We start from the raw sequence: 17,896 nt of genomic DNA, 5'->3' as shown, positions 1-17,896 counted from the left end.
CCATAGATTTTCTATTGGATTCAAGTCAGGTGATCTGGGCAATTCTAGCAGCTTTCTTTTCTTTCTTTAAAACCAATTTCGAGTTTCCTTGGCTTCGTCTTTGGGATCATTGTCTTGCAGAAATGTCCACCCTCATTTCATCTACAACATCCTGGTAGATGGTAGCAGATTCTTATCAATAATGTCTTTGCAAATTTTTCCATTCATTCTTCCTTCAGTGACATGAAGTTTGCCAGCACCGTATGCTGAACAAACAGCCCCACACCCTGATGTTCTCACCTCCAAACTTCACTGTTGGTATGGTGTTTTTGGGGCAATGTGCAGTGCCATTTGACCTCCAAACCCGGTGTGTATTATGGCATCCAAAGAGTTCAATCTTGGTCTCATTTGACCATACTATATTCTCCTTGTCTCCCCCGGCTTGTCTAAACATTGTGCAGCAAATTTTAGATGAGCTTCAACATGCTTTTCTTCAGCAAAGGAGTCTTGCATGGTGAGCATGCATACAGGCCATGGTGGTTGAGTGCATTACTTATATTAACAATTGTACCTGCCAATTCAAGGTCTTTCTGCAGCTCTCCACAAGTGGACAACTCTTGTGATAATTCTTTTCACTCCTCTGTCAGAAATCTTGCAAGGAGCACCTAGTCATGGCCGGTTTATGGGGAAATAATGTTCTTTCCAATTATGGATTATGGCCCCAACAGTGCTCACTGGAACATCCAGAAGTTTATAAATCCTTCTGTAATTAATGCCATTATTATGTTTTGTAACAATAAGGTTGCAAAGGTCTTGAGAGAACTCTTTGCTTTTGCCCATCATGAAATGTTTCCATCATTTGAAACTGAACAAGCTGATATTAATTTTCACTGACAAGGGGCAGGATTGCTTTCTAATTACTGATAGATTTCAGCTGGTGTCTTGGCTTTCCATGCCTTTTTGCATCTCCCTTTCTTCACGTGTTCAATCATTTTTCCCTGTGTCATTCCATTTTATTACACATAACTTAATTTCTGAACGTTGCTTTGGTTACTTTGTATGCATGGATTGCATGGGGTGAAAACTTCATGTCAATAGCAACTTCAGAATTATATTTACCTAGAAAAATGGTGATGTGTTCAATACTTATTTTACCCTCTGTATATTCATTTATAAAAGTCATATGATACTCTTTAGACATTATTCCATGGTTTCTTTTAAGGCTTCAGGATTTGTCACAAGGCGTTCACCACACAACAGCAAAGGAAATGACCTGAGGATCACAGCTTAGTGAGGAAGTCTACACAGTGAGAAGCCAGAAAGGATTAAGCTGTACTGCTGTGATGTGCTGTTGCTTGTCAGAATTGATCAACTTATCACAGCTGAGGAAAGGTAAAAAGTCATACAAATGTTTTCTTAACTAAAATAAAAAAGGTAATTTGTTTTATATACTGAATACAATGGTAAGTGAAAAACTTACAAATAACTCTTCCAATGACATGTGAACATAAAAGTGAAAGAAATCAGTGAGTTTCTAATGCTATCCAGCAACCAATGTAGCTAAAAAGTTTGCTCAGTTTACCTTAAAGCAGAACTCCTTTCAAAAGTTCCGCTTGTTTGCGTCCCTCCCCCTACGCTGTCAAAACCAGGTACCCACTCCCATTTCCGGGTAAGATTGCCGCAATCATTGGTCGGCGATCTACAAAATGTTCAGCCTCTCCCCATGGGCAGCGGGACCATTAAGAAAGCATAGCACAACTCACGCATGAGCAGTAGGAAACAGGTTCTGAAGCTGCAAGGATTTACTTACTGTTTCCCTTCGTGAAGATGCCGACAACTGCAACCAGAACCGATGGATGGATCGGCTTGGGGTGCCAACATCGTGGGATCCCTGGACAGGTAAGTGTCCTAATATTAAAAGTCAGCAGCTAAATTACTTGTAGCTGCTGACTTTTAATTTTTTTATATATTTTTTACAGACTGGAACTCCTCTTTAAATTGGTTGTAAACCTCAGACATGAAACATGAACAAAGCATAACCCTTTATAATGTGTACAGCTCAATTAAGAGCACTAAGTGTCATTTCTGTCTGTTGATTCATTCCTTTGCTATCAGCATGAATCACTTCTGACAAGTTTTCTGGACACCAAGAGAAAAATTGTGACAGGGGAGGGACTTTCAGCAGATTGACAGCCTCAGCTCTGTTCCTGTAAGCTGCGTGAAAGGGGGTGTGTCTCTTCCCTCCAATCAGTTAAGTTCTCCTCAGGCAAGTTTATAAATTCTGCACTTTGAATGGATGTAGAGAAGAGAAAACAGCAAGTAAACAAGTACAACTTATGTAGGAGGATTTGTTTAATCTCTGTGTATCACCTGAGGATAGTCCCTTCATTGGGTATATTTAAGGGTTTACAAACACTTAAAAGCAACCATTCCACCACGTTGAACAACTTACAAGAGCTGCCCCATGTAAAAAAAAATGAAGCTTTAATGCCAGTTCACAATGGAATTGCACAAGAACGTGCTCTGCGCACATCCCCAGCCCTCCTCCTGCAGCCTACTGAAGAGGTAGCTATATTATTTACAAAGGGCTGCATTTAACCACTTGCCGCCCTCTATATAGCAATATGACATCGGCACATCTGCGATATCCTGACCGGACCTCATATGAGGTTCTCAGGATATCAAGCCACTGCTCGCCTCCGGGGACATGCATCATGGCGATCGTCGTTGCGGTGTGTCAACTTCGATCTAGTTAAAGACTCTCTGACAGAGACTCTTCACCACGTGATCAGCCATGTCCAATCACGTTTGATCACAATGTAAACAAGAAGAGCCGTTGATCGGCTTTTCCTCATTCTTGTCTGACAGTAGAGACGAGTAGAGGAGAGCCGATTGGCTGCTCTCCTGACAGGGAGGGTCTGTGCTGATTGTTTATCAGCGCAGTCCCCCCTTGGATGCCCGCCCAGGACCGCCAGGATGCTGCCAGGACCACCAGGGATGGCCACCACACTGGACCACCAGGTATGCCACCCTACACCACCAGGCAGCTGCAAATCAGTGTCAGTGAAAAATGCCTACCACCGCCAGTGCCACCAGTGATGCCTATAAGTGAAATCCAGTACCAGTGTCAGTGCCCATGAATGCCCATTAATGCTGCCTTTCAGTGCCCATCAGTGCCGCCTATCAGTGCCACCTATCAGTGCTGCCCATCAGTGCCGCCTATCAGTGACCATCGTCAGTGCCCATCAGTGCCACCTCATCAGTGCTATCTCATTGGTGCCACCTCATCAGTGCCGCCTTATCAGTGCCCATCAGTGAAGGAAAAAACGTACTTATTTACAAAATTTTAAAACAAAAACAAAGAAAAATGTAACGTCTTTTTTTATTCATTGAGGCCCCTTTCACACATGCGGACATTATGTCCGTATTTCATCCATCCGTTTGCGGATGAAATGCAGACATACATGCATCCCTATGGGATAGCGGGTGTCTGCGGATGAACATCCGCAGACACACGCTATTGTCCGCCTCCGCAATTGTCCGATGCAGATGGAGGAAAATCCTATTTTTCTATCCGTCTGCAGAGCGGATCGGATGAACACGGACAGACGGTCCGTGCTCATCTGATCCCCCATAGAGGAGAATGAAAAGAGAATGAAAAGAGCTGACAGGGCGTTCCCTGCACAGTGTGCCGGGACTGCCCTGTCCGCCGCCTTCTCAGCGGGGACAACGGATCGATCCCCGCTGAGCGAGCGGATCATCACGGGGCGGATCATTACTGATCCGTCCCATGTGAAAGGGGCCTTAGGGAAAAATAAAAACCGCAGAGGTGATCAAATATCACCAAAAGAAAGCTCTATTTGTGGGAATAAAATTATAAAAATGTAATTTGGGTACAGTGTAGCATGACCGCTCAATTGTCATTTAACCATCTGACATCCTCGCTATGGCCGAATGACGGCCACAGCACGGATGTGAATTCCCGGCCCCTTACCATGTGATTAGCTGTCAGCCAATGACAGCTGATCAAATGATCAAAGCAAAAGTTCCGTGATTTTTTTTTTCCTTACGCTGACAGCGGAGCAGAAAAAAAAAGCCGATCATCAGCTCAGCTTAAAGGGACATCGGTCCCGAAACGAAGAGGCAATTATGCCTCATAAATTAAACCTGAAAGTGCCCACAAGTGCAACCTATCAATGCCCACAAGTACCACCTATCAATGCCTACACATGCCACCTATCTATGCCTAAAAGTGCGACCTATCTATGCCCACAAGTGCCACCTATCAATGCCCACCAGTGGTGCCAATCAGTGCCACATAGAAGTGCTGCCGATCAATGTAACCGATCAGTGCCCATCACTGCCACCCATCAGTGCCCATCACTGACACCTATCAGTGCCCATCACTGCTGCCTCATCAGCTTACATCAATGACGGACAAAAATTACCCGTTTTAAAATTTTATAACAAAATAATAAAACATGTTTTTTTTTAGAAATTCAGTCTTTTTAAAAAATTTTAACAAAAAATTAAAATCGCAGAGGTGATCAAATACCACCAAAAGAAAGCTCTACTTGGGGGAAAAAATGATACAAATTTCATTTGGGTACAGTGTTGTATGACCGCGCAATTGTCATTCAAAGTGCAACAGTGCTGAAAGCTGAAAATTGGTCTGGATAGGAGGGGGGTTTAAGTGCTCAGTAAGCAAGTGGTTAAAAAGTGACAGCGCTGAAAATTGAAAACTGGCCTGGGCGAAAGTGCCCTGTATTAGTTAAAGAATCCTCAATCTGGTGATTCAAGTTCTATGTAATGCAATGCAACCAACCTAATAGCTGCAAGAAAAACTAAAATGCTCAACAGATAGAATGTGCTAACTGCATGCATTTTAAAGCGGTTGTAAAGGCAGACTTTTTTTTATCTTAATGCATATGTATTAAGATAAAAACCTTCTGTGTGTAGCAGCCTCCCCAACACACCCTCATACTTACTCAAGCCCCATCTCTGTCCAGCGATGTCCATAATTCCCACAGCTGTCCAGGACTCTCCCCTGATTGGCTGAGACGCAGCCACGGTGCGGCTGTCAATCAAGTCAGTTAGCCAATCAGAGGAGAGATGGGGCCAGGCCCAACAGTAGCTCGGCCCGTGTGACCCCACAGGAAGCTGCTTGCTGTGGGGGCACTCGACAGGTGGGAAAGGCTAAGAGCAGCGAAGAGGGACAAGAGAAGAGGATGATCTGGGCTGCTCTGTGCAAAATCGCTGCACAGAGGAGGTAAGTATAACATGTTTGTTATTTTAAAAAAAATAAAAAAGGAGACTTTACAATCACTTTACTTTTAGGGACTTGTCAACACCATCCCACATGCTAAAATGAGTACGCTGTTGTACGTTGTGTAGGGGCTGCCCTCCAACCACTTACCTCTGTACACCAGCTCAGAGTTGCTCTTATCTACCAATGTTTCCTATTCTGCAAACTGGTGGTAATTCTATAGCTACAGGCTCTAAAAATGCCAATAGTTAGAACTACAGTACCCGCATTTCTTGCACAAGTCATTCATTTTTCCAAAAGTGGCACAAATGCTTACCTGAATTAGTTGTAGGTAGTTCTAAAGGAAACTGCACTATATTACCAAAAGTACTGGGACACATGCCTTTACACGCCCACGCCATACTCTCCCCTCCACCAAATGATTTGGTCCAGTACATAAACAAGGTCCATAAAGACACGGATTAGTGAGTCTGGGACGGAGGAACCTGACTGGCCTGCGCAGAGTGCTGATCTCAACCTGATAGAACACCTTTGGGATGAATTAGAGCGGAGACTGCGAGCCAGGCCTTCTTGTCCACATCAATGCCTGACCTGACAAATGCGCTTCTGGAAGAATGGTCAAACATTCCCATACACACACTCCTAAACCTTGTGGACAGCCTTCCCAGAGGAGTTTATAGTTGCAAAGGGCGGGCCAACTCAATATTGAACCCTATGGACTAAGACTGGGATAGCATTAAAGTTCATGTGTATGTAAAGGCAAACACCCCAATACTTTTAGTAATATAGTGTATATTGCATGCCCAGGATTATTGCTTTAAAACAGCACAAACATATCTACTTTGTGTTGCATTGGGATATGAAAAGGCATTTCTCTCCCCCAAATACAGTTGGGTGTATTTACTAAAAGAGTAAAAAAAATATTGTTTGAATATTCACTTCAATTATTCAATTATGTAAAAAGCATCTGCACATTATTTGATAATCAAAGTGATCAGAAATTTGCTTTTAACATGATAATTGAAGATTTTTAACTTCTTCAGCAAATCAGCCTTATAATACAATGTGTGAACATAGACCACACCATTGACACATGTGGACTTGCTTTTAAAGAGGAAGTAAACCCTGATGGGTTTTACTTCCTCTTTGTTTCCCTGCAAAGGTAAAGCATAATGGGCTACTATGCATCGCATAGTAGCCCATTATGTGTCACTTACCTGACACAGGAGCCAGCGATGCCACCGCTGTCCCCTCTTCCACGGAGCGTCCATCTTTCTTTCGGGTATCGTGGCTCCGGTGCTGTGATTGGCCAGAGCTGCGATGACATCACTCCCGTAGTACAGGTATTTGCACCCACTTCCGGCATAGATAGCCGCAGATTCTGCGGGTATTTACGCTACTTCCTGCAGGTCCCCCGCTCTCTGCTGGGAAACACACGGATCCCAGAGACAGCGGGGACCATCCTTATTGCGCAGCGTGACTCACGCATGCGCAGTAAGGAACTGGGAAGTGAAGCTGCGAGGCTTCACTTCCTGATTCCCATACCGAAGATGGTGGGGGCAGCACCCGAGAGCCGATCGTGAGATCGGCTTCGGGTGCCGACATTGCGGGCATGCTGGGCGGGTAAGTGTCCTTATTTTAAAAGTCAGCAGCTGCAGTATTTGTAGCTGCTGACTTTTAAAAACAAAAGACGGTGGAACTCCCGCTTTAATGAGCTCAACAGTTAAAGTTTTAGTTGAACTTTTTTTTTTTTTACAATACTACTACCCCGGTAGCCGACCACACGTTCCGCTTTAATTTTTTTTAATTCTCCAAAAAGATAACAGGTAAAATTAAGAGTTTAGACAATTTGGAATTTCCTAGATCTTCCTCAACAGAATCTAGGTTTCACTTCCTTTGGCTAGATGTGTACATATTGACAATTAGTAGTGCTTTAGTATTCTTGGCACAAATCTTTTACTATACAAATACTGTACAGGAGATCTGACATGCAAAGTAATGGTAATATTTAACCAATCACGTATAATCTACAGCATTATTACTGGCGCAAAAAGAGCAGTGGTCACGTATAAATGAGTTTGCATTATACATCTCTGGATATAGTACAAATTTTTTTTTTATATAAGTAGTCATGCACAACACTCCATCCTAAAAATATCAGTATGTATACAAGTAAATTAAAGAGGTTACTTTGACATTGACTAACTGATATTTGAAACCCAGGGAACAGATCCATACATGATCAAGCTTATTGAAACGAAAAGAGGTAAATGGTGTATACATGGATAGATAGATAGATAGATAGATAGATAGATAGATAGATAGATAGATAGATAGATAGATGCATGTATACATGGATAGAAACGTACTGTAAATACAAAAGATATTTTTATTAGGGCTGTTACAGATTAAAATTTTCCTGTTCGATTAATCGATTTTTTTTAAATCAATGAATCTACTAATTTCAATTAATTATAACGCACATACAGATCCAACTACTTTTAGCTGATCTCCTTGCATTGCAGCTCTGCATTAGTCAGTGGTAAATATGGTATACACTATATACAATCACCCGACACTAATTAGTTTCCACAATCCATGACTTAACTTCACAGTTCACACAAATACGTTTTAAATTCAAACTGAGCACTGACGTAAGTCTTTTTTTCCCCACAGTAGCGTGAAAATCCCTCCACCTCCGATCTAACTAATCACTCTCACCTTATGGTATGTACCCCTGTGCAAACAGGTGGTCATGCAAGCGGGTATCAAAATGGTTAACACGGACCATAAACTTCTCTCGCGTCTCCTTAGATCTCAGCAAGGACGCAAGGTCATGGGTAGAAAGAAAAGATCTAAGTGCTCTCCGCTTAAGTATAAGATTTAATTTTTGCGTTCAAACACAAACTACTCACATAAAGATGATAAAAACACAGCATGTAAAGCCGACAATCGTGTTAGTTACGTAGGGCAGCAGCGGGTGATGTCATGCATAGCTCCTCCCCTGTACGCGTTACGTTCAAACAGAACTTCAATGTCACCGGACTCCTCCCACCTTCCCTTCATTAGCAGACGGAGGCACTTGGAGAAGGGGGGAGGAGTCCAGTGACATCGATGTCCGTGATATCACCGGATCTCCGACAGAACTCCCGAAGACTCGGAAGCCGGCAGAGAGGTGAGTACCGATCAAAAGAATTTTGATTGATCAAAAAAATTAATCGATTAATCGAGGAATTAATCTTTAATTTCCACAGCCCTAATTTTTATCTATGACATACACTTATTTAAGAAAATAAACTGTTAAGTTGATGTTCAGCAGATCTTCCCTGTATATTTATGTATAGATATGATATTTTAGCAAGTGCCAAAATAGTTCCAAAAATCTAAATAAAAAATGACTTTCAATCTGCAATCTAAATGAGAAGAAATTACAGTCCTCATATAATTATTTACAGATATGATTCATTGCTTAAAAAATAAGGACCATGTAAGTACAGTAGCTGATGATTTAAAGTACTAAAAACATTTACGCAGACAAGGTTAGCCAACCGGATCCAGTCACTGAGATCAGTAGTATCAGTAATATAAGAGTATTAGGAAAGGCATTCCTTTATAGATGTAAAGCACAAAAAAGTTTGGTATTGTGCTGCAAAACATTTTATCGTGGTCATTTTTTCCACAGTGTTCCATAGTAGATCCTTTATTTTATCGTACATCTTATGACATGTTATATTTTTAGTACTTCAAAATGTACTACCAGCAGGTCACCTTGTGCAAGATATGCAATATCCTAATAATATCTTAATGACACTACAAGTATGTTGCAGCCAGAAGAATAAATCCCTGACTGAAGTACTAAGGACACTGAGATGGTCACCATTTAGCTCTATAGTACTAATACCTGAATATGTACAGTATTCAAGTATTAGTACTATAGAGCTAAATGGCGATCTGATGCTGCTTATGTCCCCTGCTGCTTCTATGACTGCTGCTTGCTCAGTTCTCAGTCTTCATTGAGCAGAAAGCCGGTGGCTATCAGTCACCATCTCTCTGCTCTGCCCCTCCTGAGCTCACTGGAGCACCAGAGTTGAGGGGGCAGCTAAGGCTGGCTCAGTCTCTCAGCCGCTCACTCAGAGGCTGATCCAGCTGCCAATCCAGGCTTCTGGGTGTATCCTGACTGCAAAGTCTGGATCTTTCCCGAGCTTGGACCAGCTGAGCAACGTCAGCTTTAGCCCACTGTCAGCTGAAAATGGGTCAGAGGAGCGCAGAAAGAACTGCACTCCCGTGTCCTACAGGAGAAGTATAGCCAAAATAGCTTTAACTAAAAAAATATGTTCTATTATTCTCAGCCTCTTCCAAATTCCCTTTTTTTTATGTTGTGATCCAGGTTTCTGTTAGAGGGTGGCTAAGTTCATTTTCAAATATTTCTAGAGTAAGCTGAGGAACCCAAGGAAGAAGCAAGGTTGAGGTGGGGCGAGAGAGACACAGAGGAGAACATCTGAAAGGGAGGTGCAGGCTGGGGAGAGAAGCCACAGTGTGGTATGTTCCCTTTCGTCTGACCCTGGAAGTAGCGCTATTAGTGTAGAAATATCTAGAGAAAGAGTGATCTATTCAACAGCCATCATTGCACAGCTTGGGGATTTTGTGACCTACACTGCATCCATCGCCATCCATTCTGCTGAGACACTTATCAAGCTACTGACAGGAAGGCATCCAAAGGGCTTGTTCGAGGCTGAGTCCATGTGAACCACTGATCATTAAAAGGAGCTGGGGAGCAAAATCCTGATTGGTGTGCTGTACTTTGATTGAGTCCCTCTGGCAGAATTGGACATTCGGTGGTTGATTTACTAAAACTGGAGAGTGCAAAATGTAGCTGTGCATGATAGCCAATCAGCTACTAACTTCAGCTTGTTCAAAATAAACTTGGAAGCTAATTGGCTACCATGCACAGATGCACCAGATTTTGCACTCTCCAGTTTTAATAAATCAACCCTACTGTGCCCTTTGTGTGAGTTTCATCTTTGTAGTAAGGGTCAATCTACCAGGTGAGAGTATACTTTTGGGGGATTTGGTGGAAGATTCGTGTCACCCATTATGTGTTCAATTTACGGTGTTTTTTTACCCAGAGCACTGTTTGTGTTATGGACTTTGGTCGACTTTGAACACATTATTTAGGTGCAGCTTCTTACTGTTTGTTGTGTAGTTGATTATTTGTTGCGCCATTTTCACATCTTTGGTATAAGATTTTAATTATTTTTACAATGCCCATGTCTGTTACAATATAGATTTTCACAATTCGTTGGATAATTTTCACAAGCGTAGCAGTCAATGCAATGTGTATGGATTATTTTTGGAGAATAAGGATATCTTTATGTGTTGCTCCTACTCTCAGCTGGACATCTCATTGGTTTCTATTTATCTTGCATCTCTCTAATACTTTACAATTGTTGTGTATACACCGCAGCCATGAGCAACACCCATTTCTGAGTTGTTAGACTCCTTGGCTGGTTTTTCAACACACAATCTTATCACAATCATATATTAGTCATGTTGTCACTGTTGTTGTACTTAGCTTTACACTTTCAAAAATAAGGGTTCTAACTAAAACAAGATTGTGTGCTATTAAGCTTAGTACAGAAAGGAATGTCGGCCGGTATTGGCAGGTTCAATAAAAACCGGCCGAAATTCAGCCTGTGTGTATGGCAGCCGGTCCGACAGAAGCCGGATTTTCGGCTCCCAATGGCTGAGAGCACTGACCAAAGTGATCTGGCGGGGGGGGGGGGGCATCCTCCTTTCAGAACATAATAGCATAGCAGGGGAGATCAATGTACTAACATTGGATTGTTAGTACATCGGCTTCAACCTAAGCTGTCAGTTTGTTTTTTTGACAAAAAAAAAAATAGTGGTGTTTACGAGGCTTTACTCTTGACCACAGATGCTTTTTATGTGCCCCTCTCTGACCCCATTCCTTACAGAAAAGATAAAAAATGTGAACCTCTTTAAAACATCATTTTAATTTTCTACAACTAAAAAGAGATCCAAAATCTATTTACTTACCACAGTGATAGCATCATTTAACAAGGACTCCCCAAATACTAAAATGTACAGTTGTTCATTGACGTGGATATTTTCAAAAACAGCCAAAACTGCGACTGGATCTACAGCCGAGATTAAGCTACCAAATAGCAAGCACTGTAGCAATGAAATGTTTAACAGCCCAAAGGCTTCTATTTGACATATTCCAAAAAGTGATATCCCAATTCCAATGGCATTCCAAAGTGTGCCTACCACTGCGTACCAGAATATTGTGCCCACATTGTCAAAGAAGGGGCGCATGGGGAGAAAATACCCTGCGTCAAGCACTATCGGAGGGAGAAGATACAAGAAAAAGACATCTGTCTTCATCGCTGGAGGAGACTTTTCATTTACTGCAAATATTATTCCACCAAGAAGTAATCCGACCAAGATAAGAAGACAGCTCTCTGGAACTATGGTGGGCAGCTTGTGGTAAAGATGGAACCCTGTGTGACAAAAAGAAAGGTCCTGTTTTAATAGGTTTTCAAATACAGGTTTTCATACATTATCACAGAAAAACTAATGAAGGTCCCCTTGTTAAAGTGACACTAAACTCTATTCTATTCAAGTATGTATTCTCAACTCAGAAAAGTACCTTCTATTGCTCTCAACCTCTTCCAAGCTCCCCTTTATATTGCTGTTACTTCCTCTTAGAGGGTGGATACATTTGTTCTTCTTTGTCCCACTGTATGTGGGAATGGAGCCAACCTCTCTTGCTTGCTCCTCAGATGGACTTTCAGATTTGTAGTGTACATAGAATACAGTGCCTTGAAAAAATATTCATACCCGTTGAAATTTTCCACATTTTGTCATGATACAACCAAATACGTAAATGGATTTTATTTGGGATGTTGGACCAACACAAAGTGGCACATAAATGTGAAGTTAAAGAAAAATGATAAACAATTTTCCAAATTTTTTACAAATAAATATCTGAAAAGTGCGCTGTGCATTTGTATTCAGCACCCTTTACTCTAATACCCCTAACTAAAATCCAGTGGAACCAATTGCCATCAGAAGTCACCTAATTGGTAAATAGAGTCGATCTGTGTGTAATTTAATCTCAGTATAAATAAAGTTGTTATGTGAAGCCCTCAGAGGTTTGTTAGAGAACCTTATTGAACAAACAGCATCATGATGCCCAAGGAACACACCAGACAAGTCAGGGATAAAGTTGTGGTAAAGTTTAAAGCAGGGTTACGTTATATATATATATATATATATATATATATATATATATATATATATATATATATATATATATATATATATATATATATATATATATATATATATATATATATATATATATATCCAAAGCTTTGAACTGCTTACGGACCACTGTTCAATCCATCATCTGAAAATGAAAAGCATATGGCACAATTGCAAACCTGCCAAGACGTGGCCGTCCACCAAAACTGACAGGCAAGGAGAGCAATAGTCTCGTGGTAACTCTGGAGGAGCTGCAGAGATCAACAGCTCAGGTGGGAGAATCTGTCCACAGGACAACTATTAGTTGTTTACTCTACAAATCTGTCCTTTATAGAAGAGTGGCAAGAAGAAAGTCATTGGTGAATAAGCCATAAGAAATACCGTTTGCAGTCTGTGAGAAGCCATGTGAAGGACACAGCAAACATGTGGAAGAAGGTGCTCTGGTCAGATGAGATCAAAATGTAATGTTTTGGCCTAAGCGCAAAAAGCTATGTGTGGCAGAACTAACACTGCACATCACCCTGGACACACCATCTCCACCGTGAAACATGGAGGTGGCAGCTATATGTTGCAGGGATGCTTTTCTTCAGCAGGGACATGGAAGCTGGTCAGAGTTGATGGGAAGATGGATGGAGCCAAATATAGGGCAATATTAGAAGAAAAGCTGTTAGCCCTTGTACACACGGTCGGAGAATCTGTCGGAATGAGTCTTATCAGACCGTGTCGTCAGATAATCCGACTGTGTGTGGTATGCATCGGACTGATTCCGTCTGAATCTCTGTCCGACCCAATTTTCCAACATGTTGGAAATATTTCCCGACCAACTGGGCCGGACGGACCTAATCCGATCATGTGTAGAGCATTTTCATCGGACCAAGTGCCACACATGCTCAGATCAAATTCCTACATCAAAGCTGTTGGCTACTAGCCTGAATGTAGTCCCATCGTAACGAAATTACGTCATCACGTTCTGAAAGATCGGATTTTTTGCCAACTTGGCCCGACCGTGTGTATGCAACAGTTTCGGACACAATCCGTCGGACTAAATCCGACGAGCAAAATCCGATGGATTTGGTTGGCAAAATCTCCGACCATGTGTACGTGGGCTTAGAGTCTGAGACTGGGGTGCGGTTCACCTTCCAGCAGGACAATGATCCTAAACATACAGCCAAAACTACAATGGAATGGTTTAGATCAAAGTATATTCATTTGTTAAAATGGCCCAGTCAAACCTAAATCCAATTGAGAATCTGTGACAAGACTTGAAAATTGCTGTTCATAGACACTCTTCATCCAATCTGACAGAGCTTGAGCTATTTTGCAAAGAAGAATGGGCAAAAATGTCACTTTCTAGATGTGCAAAGTTGGAATTGCAGTGAAAAGTGGTTCTACTAAGTATTGACTCAGGGGAGCTGAATACAAATGCATGCTACACTTTTCAGGTATTTATGTCTAAAAAAAAAAATGAAAACCATTTATCATTTTCCTTTCACTTCAAAATTATGTACCACTTTATCACAAAAAATCCCAATCCCTGGTGGGTTTTACATCCTCTTTTTTCCCCCTGCAAAGTAAAAGCATAATGGGCTAGTATGCATCGCCCATTATGTTGCACTTACCTGTGACTGGCTGGAGTCTCGTGACGTCACTCCCGCACGTGTGAGCGGGAGCTAACGGTCACGGCATGGGCCCTTTAGAAATGGCACGATCTTGCCCTTTCTTCAGTGCACATGCATTGATGAAAGGTTTAGGAGATATTTCCAGTACCTAGAGGTAAGCCTTATTATAGACTTACCTGTAGGGAAAAGTGGTGTGTAAGGGTTTACAACACCACTGGTGTATGGATTATTTTGGAGAATTTGAGCATTCTTATCTGCTTCTGTTCTGCAGATAATACGATTCTAGTTCACTTTAAAAACCCTTTGAAAATGTGTGTTCAGTGGGTGGCACTGCCTTTATTATAATCACAATATTGCAAAGACGTGCAAATATGAAGAACTCTAATTCCTTGTATAAATCAATTAAATTTTTTATAGGAGCAAAATGGGGTTGATTTACTGAAACTAGAGAGTGCAAATTCTGGTGCAGCTCTGCATAGAAACCAATCAGATTCCAAGTTTTCTTGTAAAAGCGTACTTTAAAAAGCTGAAGTTAGAAGCTGATTGGCTACCAGAAACAACTGCACCAGGCTTTGCACTCTCTAGTTTTAGTAAATCAACCCCTGTGTGTATTTCTTGAAGCCTTCGGTTCCAGATTTCAGAAGTTAGTCTACAATAGAAGTGCTGATGGCTTGCAGTCTTCAGCAGGCTTTTAAAGCGGAGCTCCACCCTAAAGTGGAGCTTCCGCTCATTGGAACCCTCCCCCCCTCCGGCGTCACAATTGGTACCTTTCAGGGGGGAGGGGGGTGCAGGTACCTGTACAGTACAGGTATCTGCACCCACTTCTAGCATAGATATCCGCAGAATCTGCAGATATTTACACCCCTTTCCGCAGGTCCCCCGCTGTCTGCTGGGAAACACACGGATCCCAGAGACAGCGGGGACCATCCTTATTGCGCAGCGCGACTCACGCATGCACAGTAGGGAACCGGGAAATGAAGCCGCAAGGCTCCACTTCCTGATTCCCATACCCAAGATGGCGGCGGCAGAACCCGAGAGACGATCGAGAGATCGGCTTCGGGTGCCGACATCGCGGGCGCGCTGGGCGGGTAAGTGTCCTTATTTTAAAAGTTGGCAGCTGCAGTATTTGAAGCTGCTGGCTTTTAAAAAAAAAATGGCGGAACTCCCGCTTTAACAAAAATTTCAATTGTTACTGAAATTCTACTGAACCCTGTTAGTTTGTTTATCCACTTCACCCCAGAAGGATTTTCCTTCCTGACCAAGCCCTTTTTTGCAATACGGCACTGTGTCAATTTAAATGACAACTGCACGGTCGCGCAATGTTGTACCCAAACAAAATTGACGTCCTTTTTTTCCCACAAATAGAGCTTTCTTTTGGTGGTATTTGATCACCTCTGCGGTTTTTATTTTTTGCACAATAAACAAAAAAAGTGTCAAGTTTGAAAAAAAAGCAATAGTTTTTACTTTTTGCTATAATAAATATCCCAAAAAAAATAATTTCTTCCTCAGTTTAGGCCGATATGTATTCATATTTCTGGTAAAAAATAATTGCAAAAACCATATATTAATTGGTTTGCGCAAAAATTATCGCGCCTACAAAATAGGGGATAGATTTATGGCATTTTTATTATTATTTTTTTTATTAGTAATTGGTTATTTTTATCATGACTGTGACTGTGGTGTAATGATTGGACACTTTTGACACTATTTTGGGACCATTAGCATTTATATAGTGATCGGTGCTATAAAAATACACTAATTACTGTGTAAATGTCACTGGCAGGGAAGGGGTTAATCACTAGGGGGCAATCAAGGGGTTAAGTGTGTTCCCTCAGTGTGTTCTAACTGTAGGGGGAATGGGCTCACTAGCACATGGCAGAGACCACTGCTCCCGATCACTGGGAGCAGTAGATCCCTGTCATGTTGCTAGGCAGAACAGGGAAATGCCTTGTTTACATACATATAGGCATCTCCCCATTCTGCCTCTACGTGCCACAAACGTGGGCAACCGGCGGACATCGCACGCTCCCGCGGCACGCTAGCCGCTGATGACGGAGTGACATATGGTTACTTCTTTTCATGCACCCGTGCCACTTTGCTGACGTATATCGGCGTGAGCTGGTCGGCAAGTGGTTAAGGTGACAGTTTTGAAGCAGAACCAAGGCTGGTGGGGCTACTAGAGCACTTGTGATTATATGGAAGTATGCATAGCATACTTATTCATGGTGGCAAACATTTTTTTGCCCTTCTCCATCACAGATGGCACTGTGCTTCCTGCTTGACACTGCCATCTTATACACCTCTTCTTCCACATTATTTTTTTTTTACAAAGATTGGTTGAATTCCTCTGTATTAAAGTTTTTTTTTGTATTAAAATACCAAACATGTTATACTTGGACATACAATGAATGAATGTGGAATGTGGTTTTGCACAGAGCAGCCCCGGCTCTCGTCTTCTCGGGTCCCTTGCCAGCACTCCCACTTCCTCCTTTATTGGGGCATTCATGTGACCTCATTTCTAAGTCACCCTGTTGGCATCTATTGACACAGATGTGTCAGCTCAGCCCCGCCCCCCACTCCTTTGTCACAGAATTCAATTAACAGAAGCAGGAGGCAATGGCTCTCGCTGCTATCACTCTGCCCAATGAGGAGGCGCAGAGCCAGGAGAACCGCTGCTCTTGTGCACATAGCTGGATCGATATTGGGCTTGGGTATGTATTGGGGGGGGGGGGTAGTGGGAGCTGGGGGGGGGTCCTCTGGCCCAGAAGGTTTTTTTTTTTTTTAATGCAGAGAATGTATTAAGAAAAAAAAGCCTTCACAACCACTTTAAGTAGGGAAAACGTTTCCCTTTTCAAGCTATTTTTGTATTAATAAAGTGTTTTTCCTTTATTAATACATACAGCACAACCTTTTATTAGTGGCTGCTCAAATTTGCAATGTAACAATGCACCGTCAGCTCTTTAAAATTACATATTAGTAAATGGAATCATTAATTGTTACATGTGACACGGGGATATCAGCATTCATATGGAAAATGATAAGCCATTTAATCATACAGGACATATATAACTCATTTGAAGTTCAAAACCAGCTTTGTCATCGCCATAAAAAAGCAACTACTGCAATTGTGGTATAGTAATAAAGTGTTACAAATTAACAAAATCATTGCGGGAGCTTCCTTAAAATAGAGCCTAAGCTAGTTACTGTGTTACAATGTCTCATTACTGTAAAACCATAAGCTAAAGAGAATGAAATCCCAGCAAACCAATAAAAATTTATTCTTCATAGAAGCTTGGCTGGGCAAAGCCTATTATGTCTATGGATACATTTAGATTAGAATTTACAATATTTCAGCCTGTCAAATGCCACCTACATGTCAATGATGTTCACCTACATTAGCATGACTTCCACCTACTTTAAACATATTGGGAGAAACATTGCCACAATTAGAATTTCATAAAATGTATGAAACTAGGATATTGTTTTGTCCAAAATGGAAGGGGAGGTTTATGCAACTGTCAGTTCTTAAAGTGGAACTAAGGCTCGGTTCACACTATCAGGTGACTTGAGAGTTCAAAGTCGCACCCCATTAACTGCAATAGAACCGTTCTAATCGGTGCGACTCAAGTTGCTGAGACTTAGAAAGTTTCCTGCGCTACTCTGGGGCAACTTCATTGCGACTTGCATTGACTTCTGTCAATGAAGTCGCAAGCAAGCCGCAATTAAGTTGTGCAGGATGTTGGTT

The 17,896-nt window shown here is 41.8% G+C and overlaps 1 protein-coding gene across 2 annotated transcripts in view; it reads right to left on the bottom strand.

Annotated features, from left to right (window-relative positions):
* LOC143983223 (sodium/hydrogen exchanger 2-like) overlaps positions 1-17,896 on the bottom strand; it is a 111,292-nt gene that overhangs the window by 72,679 nt on the left and 20,717 nt on the right. For both annotated transcript variants that reach the window (XM_077482673.1, XM_077482671.1), the window contains exon 2: positions 11,303-11,766. In XM_077482673.1, the coding sequence (XP_077338799.1) occupies positions 11,303-11,766 (464 nt within the window). The remainder of the gene's footprint in view (positions 1-11,302; positions 11,767-17,896) is intronic.

Source organism: Lithobates pipiens, unplaced genomic scaffold, assembly GCF_037356315.1.
Source record: "Lithobates pipiens isolate NorthernLeopardFrog02 unplaced genomic scaffold, aLitPip1_a1.2 Scaffold_16, whole genome shotgun sequence".
NCBI classification, from domain to species: Eukaryota; Metazoa; Chordata; class Amphibia; order Anura; family Ranidae; genus Lithobates; species Lithobates pipiens.
This window is presented reverse-complemented; position numbering and strand designations above follow the sequence as displayed.